General features: G+C 33.0%; 4 protein-coding genes and 3 pseudogenes across 7 annotated transcripts, besides 4 other annotated features; all 7 read left to right on the top strand.

Annotated features, from left to right (window-relative positions):
- Positions 1-12,511: part of a mobile genetic element that runs on past the window's edge.
- TVAGG3_0769540 lies at positions 661-1,289 on the top strand (annotated as a pseudogene). The gene has a single exon. A coding segment is annotated over exon 1 (629 nt).
- TVAGG3_0769530 (organellar and viral DNA polymerase type B) lies at positions 1,701-2,312 on the top strand (the record flags this gene model as incomplete). The annotated part of the gene is made up of 1 exon (XM_051245928.1): positions 1,701-2,312. The coding sequence occupies one exon, from the start codon at positions 1,701-1,703 to the stop codon at positions 2,310-2,312; it is 612 nt and encodes a 203-aa protein (XP_051092515.1).
- TVAGG3_0769520 (uncharacterized protein) lies at positions 2,768-3,223 on the top strand (the record flags this gene model as incomplete). Its single annotated transcript, XM_051245927.1, has 1 exon — positions 2,768-3,223. One exon carries the CDS (start codon positions 2,768-2,770, stop codon positions 3,221-3,223), a length of 456 nt encoding a protein of 151 aa, XP_051092514.1.
- On the top strand, positions 5,629-6,426 carry TVAGG3_0769510 (annotated as a pseudogene). Its single transcript has one exon. A coding segment is annotated over exon 1 (798 nt).
- On the top strand, positions 9,115-9,549 carry TVAGG3_0769500 (uncharacterized protein; the record flags this gene model as incomplete). The annotated part of the gene is made up of 1 exon (XM_051245926.1): positions 9,115-9,549. The coding sequence occupies one exon, from the start codon at positions 9,115-9,117 to the stop codon at positions 9,547-9,549; it is 435 nt and encodes a 144-aa protein (XP_051092513.1).
- On the top strand, positions 10,015-11,150 carry TVAGG3_0769490 (annotated as a pseudogene). Its single transcript has one exon. A coding segment is annotated over exon 1 (1,136 nt).
- Positions 11,181-11,639, top strand: TVAGG3_0769480 (repellent protein 1 family; the record flags this gene model as incomplete). The annotated part of the gene is made up of 1 exon (XM_051245925.1): positions 11,181-11,639. One exon carries the CDS (start codon positions 11,181-11,183, stop codon positions 11,637-11,639), a length of 459 nt encoding a protein of 152 aa, XP_051092512.1.
- A 64-nt stretch (positions 12,512-12,575) lies between the features above and the next one.
- Positions 12,576-12,710: a mobile genetic element.
- Positions 12,711-12,712: 2 nt separating this feature from the next.
- Positions 12,713-15,141: a mobile genetic element.
- Positions 15,142-15,196: a mobile genetic element.
- The last annotated feature ends 490 nt before the right edge of the window (positions 15,197-15,686 follow it).

Below are 15,686 nucleotides of genomic sequence, written 5' to 3'. Positions count from 1 at the left end.
AGGTTAAGTAGAAACTATTATATCGTAGACTCTACGCAAGGTAATGGATATCTTATAAAAGCTGCTGACGACTCTATTGCGTTTTATCCTCGACATAAATTAGTCGAAAGTAGTAATGGCAAACTTGCTGAAACCATTGACGAAGCAAAGCGAGGAGTGGTTATTGAAATACTTGGCTACAACATAAACGATGACACTTATAAAGTAAGATATGAAGGAGGCGTTGAAGATGTTATACCATCTAAGAACTTGAGAGAGTCAAAGTCAACACATCTGGGACCATTAGAGCGGAAGTCCTGGAAAGACAAAAATAAGCCAGAAAGAATAAGAAAATTCTTCTAAACTTTTTCATTAGATGTAAATCAGACATGAACGAGAACAGTCATGTATTATTAATGGTACCATTTATTTTCATAAATTTACACCAAAAATATATTTTAGGTGAAGAGGTGAGATCTCACCCGTTTTTTCACTCTTTTTTCACCCTCACCGCTTAGCGGCTCAGATTGCTTTAGCTTTCTCGTGAATTTTCATGAATTTCCTTAAGATAGAAAAATAAAGTTAGTTTTATTTTTATTTTTTTTATTTTGTATAAAAGATATGATTTCAACAATCGGCACAACAACAATTCAAACAACTACAGCACCAAACTCGCTAGTCATGAATCCTACGTCAATGTTGGTAGAGATGAAAAGCTTTATTCCTTCTTCATATACTTTTGAAACAGAAATCCAGAAGATAAAGCAAGAACTTTTAACAAGTAATTTAGACTGTAGTGCGAAAGATGAAACAAATGAACAGTATCTTTATGAAATGCAGGACATTATTGACCATTTACCCAAATTGCCTGAAATCCAACAGCAAAAACTAACTATTCCTGAATTCGACGAAATAGAAGTGAAACCAACTGACTCAGTAGAAATAAAGAAATTCATACGTAAAGTAAATTATGAGTTTCTAGGATATCATTGCAACCATAAAGTTATGGACAAAGATTGCGACATGGTTTATAAAAATATTTCTGACATATATAAATCGTGGAGTTTAAGACATACGATAACTTTGTTTCATTAGTTGCAAAATGTGTTTGGGAAATAAGAGATAAAGATAGAAGAGGTAAGGTATGGATGAACAGTTAAAACCAGCAGCTTTTGAGTTAAAGAAAACCATTGACGCCTTAGTTGTTCTAGCTGGTTTTATTTCAATGTATAACGCAAAAATGAATCCGCAATGTTCAAAATGTAAAGCAGCAATAAGAAAATATAACTACTCAGTCAAAGAGATAGAAAGAATGCGAAACGACTATGCAGACTTAAAGAAAGAAGCAGAAAAGCCAGCAGAAGATAAAATGGATATGTTGACATTTCTGAACAAAAACTATCCAACTGCAGAAGATTTCCTTCTGTCTGACGTCAAGAAGAAATATAAAGAGACTTTCGGCATGATTAAAACATTCGATGTACTAAAAGAAGAAATTGAAGCTACGAAATTGTTTAGGATTTCAAATATACATCGTACAATTCATGTAAAACGCTTGTGAAAAAAGAGGTGAAAAATTAGGTGAAAAAAGGTGAGATCTCACCTCTTCACCTAAAATTATTTTTATTGAATTCAGCACAAAAATAATGAATTTCATTAGTTAGAAAAATAACGCTAATTTTATTTTTATTTATTTTTTTATTTTGTATGTAAAGACAGTAATGACAAACATTGAGTTTGAAACAGTTAGAAAGATAGACAATGACACCAAAGTGGTTAGAATAGGTGATTTAAACGTAAGATACTCAAAGAAATACAACAAATATTCTTTGTCAGACATTATATCTCCATCTGGAAAGAAAACAAACGACTGGGTTAGAAATGCTTCAACTCAGAAAATTTTGACAAGAAATCCTGAGCTTATGATATCAGTAGCATTTCATGGAACAAGAGCATATCTTATAGACAAAAGTCTTATACCAATAGTTTTGTTATGGTTAGACCCAGTTGTTGGATATAACTTCATAACATATGGTTCATTCGATACGGAACGTTGCAGTGAAGGCTTACTTTACATCGTTCAGAAACCGAAGGACTTCAACACAAAAAGATATAAGATAGGAAGGACATATAATATAACTCAAAGATATGACAGTACAGTCAATAGAGTCAAGGTTGTGTTTGTTAATGATATGAGAGCTGCTGAAACAGAACTGCTTGAAGTTTTTGAGAAAATGTATGGTGCTCCCACGAAAGGTAAAGAAACGTTTGAAGTAGATGAGATAGATAAAGCTATAAAATTATTTGACGAAGTTGCTGAAAAATACATGTAAAGCGTTTATTTTTGGTCTTTTGTGAAAGTCAGAAAATAAAGTTAGTTTTATTTTTATTTATTTTTTATTTGTATGTAAAGACAGTAATGTCAACATCAGAGAACACAACAACTTATCGTCATGAAGCCATAAATGAAGAATACGAGTACATACAGTATAACAAACAGTTACGTCTCATTCGTTCAGTCAAAGATGACATGTACCAAATGCAAAGTATAATGAATGCTCTTCGTTCTACAAAGCAAGCATATCATTGGTTTGAAAACCAACAGACAAAAGAACTTTTAGAAGAATTTCCTCATATGATTGCTTCCCTCGGAAAACCGAGAGAAGAGATTCCGTATGAAAATCGCAAGAATTTGGCTCCTGGTTTGAAAGGTTATTATGTTCATAGACTTTTAGTAAACGCTGTAGCAATGTGGGCTTCACCTCGTTATGCTTGTTATATTTTCATGATGTTAGATGAACTATATAAAGCAGAACGTGGAGAGATGGAAAAGAAACTTCAAGCAAAAGATGAAGTCATTGAATCCAAAGACAAAAGCATACAGAAAAGAATACCGCGTTCAGTACCAAAAGGAAAGGAAAAGAGTTATAAGTATATGATATATACTGAAGAGTTGGAGAAAGAAGAAGATAAAGATATGGTTATGTTGCATTTAGTCAGAAGAAACAACAAGAGCTTTTATGACTTAGCTAAGATTTACAAATCTGACAGAAACTGGTTCTATCGTGAAAACTTACCGATTTCAATGACACCGAATGAGCAAATAAAGGAAATTGTCAAAAATACTCTTCCTCAAACACACTATGACATCAAAGGTTGCACAATACTTACATTCAAAGAAGACTTAACATTACTGAAGGAAAAAATAACAGAATATTTCGATAACTTCAAAGAGGAAGAATAAAGTCACGACAACATTAACGAAGAGAGAATGAGGTGAAAAAAGAGGTGAAAAAACGGGTGAGATCTCACCTCTTCACCTAAAATATATTTTTGTGCTATATTTACACTCATTTACGAAGAAGTCATGAATCCTACGTCAATTATGTTCGACACTGATAACATTAACGATAACATAAACGATAACATAAACGATAACATAAACGATAACATTCATTTTTGCATTAATCCTGCTGTGTTGTCAAAATGTCATGTTGTCATCATTTTTAAAAGAAGTTAATTAACCTGGTGACATGGTGACGTAGTGACACCATCAGTTATTCAAAATATATTTTTGCTTAAATAGCTTCAGGGTCTATTTCTTCAACCATTTCACTTCCTTCGTCAATGTCAATAGAAGCTTCTTCAACCTTTGGTAAGAATTTCTGTATAACATCTTTGTTCGTTATTGTCTTCAGAGATGAAGGATAATATTTCACATTTGTTTCACCCTTCTTATATTCTTTCTGTTCGGAAAGATTTAAAGCAATACTGAAGAAGTCAACGTTAGAGTTCTTTATAACAGTATAATGAGTATCTTTGACATTCACGAAGAAACTCTTTTGTTTCAAAAACTACTGCTAACTCTTGTGAAGTATAACGTTTGCGGTCAATGACGATAGCTAATGGTCTGACATACTGACCAAACTTAGATTCTTTCACAAACTTCTTGTTAAAGATAACATTAACATTTGAAGCATTATTGAACTCATTCTTGATGGCAGTAGCGAGAGCATTGTATGAAAAGAACTTGCAATCTGCATGTGTTTCATTAAAATAAAAAATATTAAATTATTTTGAAAAATAACTTAAAAAAATCTAATCTAATTTTTTCAAAAAATATTTTTTTATTTCCTACTAAAGATGTACGGAAGTTGTCTAAGTTAGAACACTCGGAAATAAAACAACTTCTTACAGAAGCTAACATAGAAGTAGCAAACATTACGCAACAACAAAAAAAAGCACTCGCTGACTTCATTAAAGACTATAATGGTGCAATAAGTTATGATAGAATTCATGAGTTCATAAAGCGCAACGCGGCGAGGACGAAGTCCATGCAAGAGCATTTCCTTTAAATGACGTTGCTATTGACTTATATCATAGACGTTCAGTACCTCATGAAGTAAGAAGAGAAATGTTTGACATAACAAATGCAAACGTTGGTGAAACAAGAAGAAGAGACACACACTGAAACAACAGAGAAGAGAGATGTTTAAAAGTGCTATAGAACAAGTTCGCAAAGCTAACGATGTCATTCGTTCCATTGACGACAAACCAAAAGAAGGTGAGAGATGGTTAAAGAAAGATGAAGAGAATAGGAAGAGAAATGTGAAGTCAGGCAATAGACTCATTGACTTTAACATCGAAGCTTTAGATGAACCAAACAGAGACTACTTACACAACATTTTGGTAAGGTTTTCATGAGACTCTTAGAGAAAATTAAAATAAACTCAAACAGAGATGGATGGTATGTTATAAACTTGGTGGAAAGTATGAATGTTCTACGTTAAACCTCAATAATATTGGAACATTACTACATCAGCTCTTGAAGGAGAACTTTATATCAGAGATAGAAGCAAATGCTGCAGGTATTGTTGAAATGCACTATGACTTCTTCTTGACAAACATAAAGAATCTTACCGAAATAAAGATGTATGATTTAACAGAATATGAAGGCTTAACGATGTCAGATGTAAAGAAAGGCAAACCAAAAAAGAGACCATATAGAGATGAAAGCACACTGACAAATGACCAGAAAGCCATTTTGGAAGCTCTTAAGCAAACAGGAAACCCAGCACTTATAGAAAGCTTTTGGAAAGATAATGGTGAAAAGAAGTTTTATAAGAAGAGAAGCGGGCAGTTCTGGAAGTATCTTTGCACATTACCTATAAATCTTGAACGCTACCAAATCTTCAATGAACTGAACAAAAGAACTGCAACACTTATGACAGAAGATAACTGCTTCGTTTATGCTTGCATTCAGGCTGGAGTAAATGAAGAAACTATTGACCACATGAGAGAAGTCATTCGTGTTAGAGACTTTCCTCAAAGTAAAGTACAAGAAATTTCTGACGCAACAGGTATAGCATTTAATGTTACCATTGGTTACTTCAATGACTCAAGACATAATGAAATAAAGAGATACATTACCAAAAGAATGTGAAACTGTTCGAACTATTGACTTACTTTCTTGTTGAAGACCACTACATGCTAAATGAAAGATTACCAATGACAACATATTTCATTCGCTATATAGAAATCTGAAGGAGTGTGGTGGAATGAACATTGAGAAACAAATGAAGATTTATACAAAGAGAGAAAGATAAATATGTAGTTCGTTATGATAGAACAACACCGTTATGGGATGTTATGAAAACATTGTGGGAGTGCAAATATTTCGAACCTATTTCTTATGGAGAACTTTTCACATATACGACTGACTTATATAAACAGAACCTTGCACCATTTAAAGATTTGACATATGCTCCAAAGTATTGTGTACAACTGAAGAAGAAAGCCGAGTCAAAAGAAGTAAATAAAAATAAGTGCAAGTTCATTCCTGAGCACGTTTTCTTTGCTGACTTTGAGTGCAGTACCGATGGCTTTCATAAAGCTTTTAACATATGTTATGACAGTGAAGATGGTTCAGTGAGTGAAAGCATTTGGGTCAGAACTGTGCAACAGAATTTTTGGAACGACTTCCTGACAAGAGTTTAATATATTTCCATAACCTCAGTTATGATATAAACTTCATCTTAAGACACATGACAGAAGTGAAAGAACTCCCATCATTAAAGGTTCACGAACAATGCAAATAACTGGCTTATATAAAGGAAGGGCAATTATTATAAAAGACTCTTACAGTGTTATAAATAAGAAGCTTAAACTATTTCCTGCTATGTTTAACTTACAAACAGGACCGAAAGAAGTATTTCCATACAACTACTACAGCAGTACTTTGTTAGCAAATGACAACAGAACTGGTGTCATTTCTGAAGCATGTAAGTTTATCCGGGATGCAGATACATTCATGAAAAACATAGATTCCATCAAAGGTTGCAGAATAGATGAGAACCACTTCGACTTAGAAAGTATAGCACATTTTATTGCAAACAAGATGTAAGAATTTTAAGAGAAGGTTTTGTTAAGTTCCGCAATGACATATTGAAAGAATTTGATTTAAACGTTTATGACTACGTTAGTATTTGTTCTATTGCTAACAAATTGTTTGAGAACAGAGTGTACTTCCCGAATGGAAATTTATATGACCTCTCAAATAAACCAAGAGAATTTATTTCACGCTGTATTCAAGGTGGAAGATGTATGCTGTCAGATAACATTAAACAAAAGAGCGAAAAGAAACTCATTGCTGATTCGACGCTGTTTCATATATCCATCAGCTATAGCAAGACTTTATACTTTAGAAGGTATTCCAAAGGTTATGAAGAAAGAAAATGTTAAGCACAGAGTATCTCATGAGACATTTATTCGATGACGACCAAAAGGAACCCATTGGTGAAAAGTTTTGTCTGCTTCTTTGTTCTCATAGATAAAGAGATTGGAATACATAGACACTTTCCTTTAATAGTTTGTGACCCTGAACTAAATCCAAACTTAACGTTCCAGAAGTTCAAACACTTGCTTTTAATGTATGTTGACCTATAACATTACAAGACCTCATAAAATATCAAGGGTCAAATGTGAAGTGTTGCAAGGTACTATTACGATGGAAACAGAGATATTAGAATAAGAGATGAAGTAAAGAAGTTGTTTGAGTTAAGGTTAAAGTATAAGAAAGAAGGAAATCCTTTGCAAGAAAATATAAAGCTCATTCTAAGTATTTATGGCAAAACTATTCTATCTCCTTTGAGTCAAAATAACCATAGTAAATGACAAAGATGCTATAAGATATGCCATCAGAAACTACAACATATAGTGAAGTTCGAAGGTTGGATGTTCAGATAAAACTATTTTCAAGCTAACGAAAAGCATTTGCAGACACTTTAACTTCTGTCCACTTGTGTTAACATTCTGTCTATGTCGAAGAGAATAATGTGTGAAGTATTCTGTACTGCTGAGATATGGGACTTCAAATATTTTACCAGGACTGTGATAGCATGCATATTTTCAATGAAGACATACCAAAGCTTGCAGCAGAGTTTAAGAAGAGATACGGTCGCGAACTTATAGGAAAGAACCTTGGTCAATTTCATTCTGACTTCGCAGAAATAACACCTGGAAAACAAAGTTTAGCATACACGTCAATATTTTGTGGAAAGAAGACCTACATAGACTTACTCACTAACGATTTAAATGAAGTTGCATTCCATGCACGTTGCAAAGGTGTCAAACAAGACGTCCTTGCTTTAACAGCAAATGAAATGTTTCCTGAAGCTATACAATGCTATTACAATGAAGATAAGAACATTCACATACCTGTTGGAACATATGACAAAGACTCTGAGTTCAGTTTAATGAAACTTTACAAAGCACTTCATGATGGTCAAGAGATTGGATTTGACTTATGTAAGTCATGTCAATCTTGCTTTGAAGAGAAGTTTAACTTCTCAATAACGACTAAAACAAGCTTTATTCGTAAGTTGAAGTTCTGAGGTCATTTATTTTTGTCAGCAATGAGGTCATTCGTGATAAAAATAAAACTAGCGTAGATTTTACAATACTGCGATGGTAGAGTTTAAGAGTTGTGCTTCAATGTAGAGACAGTCCTTATGGTCTGGAGGTAAGAACACTGGGCAGTTATGGTCATGAGTGGAGAACATGTCTATCCAAAACTCACGATTGAAGCCAGTTAATTTATAGTATTTAGGGTTAGGAAGTGGTGAAGTTCTTGTATGACCAATGAACTCATTTTCAACTCCCTTACTTAAGTTTGAATATAATATAGCTTGCTTTCTATCCAAATGCCAGGTGTACAATCTTTGAAAATTCATTTTTCCTCGGAAGCATTGCATCATAATTGAAAACATTCTTGAAATCATCACTTGGTTCAGAGATTTGAAATCTTATACGTAATGGATTTTTCTTTCTTTTTAGCGACTTCATTGAATGGTGAGAATACAACAAACTGACAGTCATGAGTTCCATCTTCATTTTCATTAAATTCATAATGAAAGTCTATAAGTTGTGGCTGACTACCTTCTTCTTTCAGTTGTGCAAGAAACTCACGTAAAGGCTGTAAAGTTTGTACTTCAATGTTAAACTTTTTCTCGAACATCTCATTAAATGAAATCATACATTGTTGCAATGTTGTATCGTCTTTAAAGTATTTGTATATGTGAATGTTTTGGGCGCTTAAAGACTGTTCGTCATTTTCTATCTCGACTTGAAGTATAAAGTCAACCTTTCTGAAAGCACGTGTTATATACATAGATGTTATGCCAATGTACTTCTCTTCATTTATGTTCACAATCCAGTCTGTTGGAAACTTAAACGTTACTCTGTTCCCCTTTATTTTGACGTCAGGGTTTTCACTACTGAACGCAACAGATAAAGGTATTTGTCTATACATTTAATTCGGATAAAAATAAACCATTTACTCTTTCTTTGCTTCAGCTTCTTTAGCTTTTGCTTCAGCTTCTTCTCTAGCTTTCTTCGAGTAGTCTTGGGTTCTTTTGTCTTCCAGCAGCTAATGCAGCAAGTTGTTTTCACTAAGTTTTCTCTTTGGTCTCTCTGGCTTTTGTTCTTGTTTTTGTTCCTTCAGTTCGGATAAAATTTGCTCACGAATTCTTTCTTCAATGCTTCAACATCTATGACCCCTTGGGTCTTGTCCGTAGGCTTGTCTGAGTCATTTGACTGCAGATAAAAAAACAAAATTAAAACTTTAACCGATGTAAAATGAGCTTGTCAAAATCAGAGCGAGAGTCTATTATATTAAATGACGCAAGAGGAATACAACATCCTTTCTATTACGTAAGTCAGAGTAAAGATGGTAAAATATACGTAAGAAAAAGAAAGGTTCCATTAGCGAATGCAGAAAGCGACAACATTAAGGTGCATGGCAAGGGTGAAGTCCACGAAGCCCATATAAAACCTTCTGTTCAAACTGAAAAGTCAATAGAACCAGAAGAAAAGAAGCCAGATGTACTTTCAATAACGAACCAAGAGCTTATTGCAAAGTTCGTGAATTTCATTGAAAAACAAACCGAGTCAAAGAATCCTGACCCGCCAGTGAAAGAAGTTGAGACAAAAGAGAATGTACAGTTCATTGAAAATGTCAAGAAACAACTTCCACCACGAATGCCAAGAAGAAGAGTGAGAATAATGAAGTAAATAGATATTTTTATCCGAATCAAAGACATGCAGAACGAACAGTTAAACGAATTTACTCCAGCAGAGCATATTCATCAGATTCGCTCATATTTCGATATCATAGACAATGCAGTTCAAATTGGTGACACTAATAGAAAATATTCTGACGCAAAGATTCCATCACAACCTGGAACTGCTAAAGATAACACATGGGTAACATTCAATCTCTCACCTCCTGGTGAAAATATGTTGGACCTTTACAATACATTCATTACGTATAAAATGGAAGGTCAATTTATTGTAGATAAAGAAATTGGTTCAGGTTCCAATAAAACAAACCCACCAGGATTTTGGATTGGTTTCGATGACGCTTTCTATGCAGTTGCTGGATATCAAATCCTTGCAAATGGTCGTATCGTATATTCTCAAGACAACGCAAGAGAAGAAGCATATATAACTTCAAACTCACAAACTACCGAACAAATAAAGAAAGTAGATGTTTTCTCAAAGACTCGACATGAAGATGTATGGAGTCATTCGGGAACATGCAGAACAGGACAAATTGTTAGTGGTCCAATTACAGCAGGAAAATCATTTGATTTTAAGCTTCGTTTAAGAATTCCTGTTAGAAGATTCCTTCCATTAGAAGCTATTCGATTTATTCCAGCTTTTGCAGGAAACATTCAGCTTAAAGTAAAGTTCAGTAGCGACGCCTTACAATGCACATCTATATCTGTAAATGATATCATTGCTTTCAATCCAACTCTTAAAGTTGCATTTGCTTCAGATTCAAATCCACCGACAAATAAATTTGTTCCATGGAATGAACCATTCACTATGATAACGAAGGCAGTAGAAGCTAGTGGAACAGTTACTATTACAACTGTAACCCAGCAACTATTTCGAACAAAGATGGATTTTAATGAATGTTTTATTCATCCAAAGTCATTCTCTTTAGACCCTAACATTTATACAGAACTTGTAGAACATTATACAAACGAGGCTTTATGTTTTCCTGTTAAAGTTATGGATTGGATTCCTATGGACGGTTCATTCTCAAAGAATACAGATAGTTCAAGTGCAACATTTACAGCAGCTTATACGCCTATTAATGTTAAAAGTATTTGGGCACTATTTAGAAAGAAAGACAACTATTATGTTAATTTTGAGAACCCTAAGTTTAAATATCTTCAGCTTTCCATGGGAGCTTATGGAAATATGCCTGCAGAACCGAAAAATCATATGGACCTGTATTTTATGAAATGGTTGCGAACGCCTGCAATACAAACAATGATATGATAGGATTTAATGAAGATGTTATGAGGTCATTGGTGGATGATGGTAGTGTGGAACATAAATGGGATAGCTATGACAACACACATTTCTTATGTGGTTTTCCAACAGAAGTGGACTTTTGCTTCCAGCAAGGTCAAACATCTACTGCTCCAATAACATACAAATTGTCTGTTAAAGGACCTATTGAACTAGCAACTGAAAACGTACCAAAGCCACTTATTGGATTTATGAGGGATTGTTGTTTTGCCATTCAGGTGCGTGCTAATGGAATCCCAATAATAAGATTAGATGACTATAACTTAGCTACGGACGACGGTGAGGAATAAAGGATGAACGTTTATTTTTAAAGCTTATAAATGAGTTCTTCATCAAGCTCTCGTGAACCTTCACCATCTATGAAACAAACTTTACCAAACGATTATGGAGCACCTATTGAATATTTCTTACGAGCTGCACAATGGCAAAGAGCAGTCTCACCAAGGTTAGGTGTTCCACCAGCTCCTGTCAAAAATAGCATTTGGTCAAGTCCTTATATAAGATATGGTCTCCCACTAGGTTTGCTAGCTACAACAGGAGCAGTTATGATGTTGAAAAGAAATAAAGCAAATGTTGTAAATAATACTGAAGTAGCTGAAGTTAAACAAACTCCAACACCTTCGCCAAAACCAACGCCTTCACAAGCAAAACCTTCAATGACTCCTGAACCTATGGAAGTACAAACTCCTGTTCAAAAGTCAACTCCTAAACCGACTCCAACATTTAAACCAGAACCTACTCCTCAAATAAATCGTAAAACTCCTGCGTTTCCTTACTGAAAAAATAACGTTATTTTTATTTAATATTAAAATTTTTATTTGATTGAAATGACAAATAAAGTCACTGAAGCAATGAAACAAAAGTTTTTGGTAGAATACATTAAATCAGGAACTATTCCAGAAGGTTTTTACATTCATACTATGAAGGATGGTAGAGTTCAGTTTAGAAAGATAAAGCAACCATTAGATAGAGAAGGTATATTAAGGAAGATTAAACTTCATGAGGACAACATTGCTGAACTTAAGAAGAAGCTAGAAGAGTTGGAGAAAGGAAGAGAGTTATAAAGCAATGAATTCAACAGGGTGAAAAAACAGGTGAAAAAAGAGGTGAGATCTCACCACTTCACCTAAATTTATTTTTGTGCTATGTTTTCATACGTGTGAGGGTGGTGATATCATTAATTTTTTATTTTATTTTTATATAAATGACGAAAAGTATTGAGATAACAAACTACAACGGTCATGAGTTCAAGAATTTGTTCTTCGTTCCGCGTGAAAATACATTCTATCAGATACGAGGGAGAAAGGGTAAAGTTAGTTTGAGCGTTTATGAAGGAATGAAGAATGGAAAGTTTATACAAGCATACGATACAAACGGTAAACGTGTTTCATTAGCTTTGTCAAAACTTACATACATTTATTTTGACAGTGACTTTGACCTATATGAAGAAGAAAGTGAGTCAGAAGAATATGAACTGTTATGTGAAGCACAGCAATGGGAGGAGTTGCAATACTTTTGTAAGTGAGAACGTTTATTTTTTCATTAGTGAAGTCGTTTGTGAAAACATTAGTGGTTGGCGGCTTTGTAAATATTTAAGGTTAAGTTAGTGTTGTCATTTGTGTTGTAAAATATACGTTAATGGTTTTGTAAATATTTAAGGTTAAGTGGTGTACGGAGGCGCGCAGTGCCTCAGTACACGACTTAACCATACTAACTTATTTTAACTCCCTTTGAAAACCTCAATTTTCCATACAGAGGGAACGGGAATAGCATCCAATATTCCCTGAGAATGGTTGCGCATTCTCAGTTCCCTCTATATTTCGAACGAAGCTCTCATCGGTCTTTTTTTTAAGGATGGGCACTCATTAGGGTGATGAAAAAAATCAAGTCTAGCAAAGTCAATATATTAAAAACAGTGAAGACTATTATATAGCATTATAGTGCACAAGCTCAAATATTTAGTGATGCATTTCTCGAACTTATTTTATTTATAAGTTAACCTTGAAACATGAATTTTAATATATCATGAGCATATTTTTTTCTAATTTTGCAATACTTATAATATCATACCAGGATTCATGTGGAAGTCTAATATTTGGTATATAATATTCTTACAATAAATGTATTAATTCAATTATATTCAAAATGATGGGTCGCAATTTTTACTGAAATTGCAAATTTAATTTCAACAATGAAATTATTGTTTAAAAAAAATAGCACAACAGCAAGATGGACAATCATATATAGAATTATAATGCTCCATATAATGCTTTGATTTGATGCGTATATAATGTTATTTTTCGAACATCTTTGTAAAAAATTGATTTTTGTAATTTTTGAAAAAATTCGATTTTATTTCGAGATTTCCTCTATAGGTGAAGTATATTGAACAATATTCCTATGGGAGAAAATAATTGTAAGTATGAGTACTTTCATTAATACTATGGGTGCCATGGTTATCGCTCAAACGATCAAGTTATATCTCGATTGCGTAAATTGAAATTTTGCTATTTTCTAAATTCACGGCAACAACATTCTTTTATCCTGATCGTACATCACAATATTTGAATGTGCGACCATTTGTTCAAGAAACCGTCAAGTTATTCTTCATTTTTCATGCCGCGGCGAACAAAAGCAGTTGCAAAGCGTATAAAGAACTTAGTTCAAAGCGCGAAAAATAGGGTAGAGCCATATGTCGTCAACACTGTTGAATTTGTGCTATCTGTATTATTGAGCGGCGCTACATTTTGCCAATCAGAATTTCAATTCATGCTGAATAACATCAAAGTTCCGTCAGAAGCTACATTTCATCGAGTCCAAGAAAAGGTTGGTCGTGTTATCATAGAAGTTGCCAGAGAATCTGTTAATTATTGGAAATCTCGAATGAGAAAATGTTCGGGACTTTTGTTTGACGGTTCTTGGAGTCAGAGAAGAAATGCAATGTTTTGCTATGTACAATTTGTAGAAGAGAAACTCAAAAAAATTGTAGATTGGGAAGTGATATCTAAATCTTTTAAAAATTTCAAAGGTAATTTCAACGGAAAATCAAATGAAATGGAATTTGAAGGCTTAAAAAGAATGCTGAAGCGTTGGAATAATGAAAAACGTGTAAATTTTTTTGTGCATGATGGCGATGTCAAAATTGTTTCTACAATCAAAAATACGTTCAAAGGTATCAGAGAATACAGAGATCCTGGACATTTTCTTAACAATATACAGAAAAAGCTCAAACTGCCAGAATTCAGAATCTTATCTAGCATTTCAAAGAATTTATTGCGTTGGCTTAGGCAACTTCTCAATGACACACATATGTCAATTAAAACAAAGAAGTTTTTATGGTTGAATTCCGCTAAACATTATGCCGGAAATCATAAATTTTGTCCAGATCCTGAAAAATGCAAGATGATTAAACCATGGAAATATGCAAAAAATAAAACTGCTATAAAAACACTTAAAAAATTCCTCGAAGATACCGTAAAAATCTTTGATATGGTAAAAAAGATTCATTCAACTCAAGTAGTTGAATCGATAAACCATATCAAAGCAATGCTTGCTAATAAAAATATTAATTGGCATGCTTCTTGGCCAATTAGGATGGCAGTCACAATATTGCATTTCAATGAAAGTATGTTTGAAACGATTGTAGCAATAAGATACAGGTTAAATTTACCAACAATGCCAGAAATGATGAACAGATATTTCAGAATGTATGATACAACAAAAGATTTAATCAAAGCATTCAAAAATTCAAAGCAAGTTCAAAAAAAGTTTGCGGCATTAAGAGCTATAAAGAGAGGTCTTCAAGCTACCGATGATCGTATTACTCTTAAATCACATAAATAATTATTAAATTTATTTCACCCTCAAAACATCATAATCTTGCACCTTCTTTGAATAAACACTTTCACCTTCTATTTTTAATTAATGTTTTTTAATTGTCCAAAATTTTTAGATTATACAAGATATAATTTTTTATAAAAGTATTATTTTCTAAAAGATAAGTATATATTCTTAATCACAAAACCTAGAATTTTATCATTTCTATATATCAGCTTCCTAAATATAATACTCATATAGTTAGTATGATTTTAATGTTTTTGAACATGAAACGAAAATATGATTACAATCATATAACATAATGGAGTTATTGATATAACTTATATGCATGATACATTAAGAAGTCTTCTAACAATATAGATATAGTTGTAGATTCCTATGATTCCTTTTATATTGTGAGATAATAACATTTTTATGCTGTCAGGAGCCTATGAGTGCCCATCCTTAATACTAAACGTTTTTTTCCCCCTGTCACTTTTAGCTAAAATTTGGGTTTGCCAATAATAGAGGATGACTGGGAATAGATAACACAACACATTATAGACATATCCATCGGGAAATTCTGTCTTCGCAAATCAGAAAAATGTTTGATGGATTAATATCGGAAACAATAATAGCCAGAAGAACAAAATGGTAGTCATATCATTAATAAATCTTAGTAGGAACACGTATTACATATAATTTTAATCCATTCTTCAAAAGAAAATACTTCCGATATATGATCATTATTTCATCAGTTGTCAATATATTTTATATCAGTTACACTTAAATCAAAACCATTTGCCCCATTCAAAATCGAAATTTTATTACTCTTTATTTTGCAATTTTTTTATTCCTCCTAGAATATGAAAAACACATATATTTTATTTATATATAACATATAGAAATCATATCTCCAAACTTTTATTAGCTTCTTTTACACAACTTTTTCAAAAATATGACAATTTCTTGATAATTATTCTCCATTTATATACAATTTAATACAAATC

Source organism: Trichomonas vaginalis, chromosome III (assembly GCF_026262505.1).
Source record: "Trichomonas vaginalis G3 chromosome III, whole genome shotgun sequence".
NCBI lineage: Eukaryota > Parabasalia > Trichomonadida > Trichomonadidae > Trichomonas > Trichomonas vaginalis.
The sequence above is the reverse complement of the archived record's forward strand: the minus strand, read 5'-3'. Positions and strand labels throughout refer to the sequence as shown.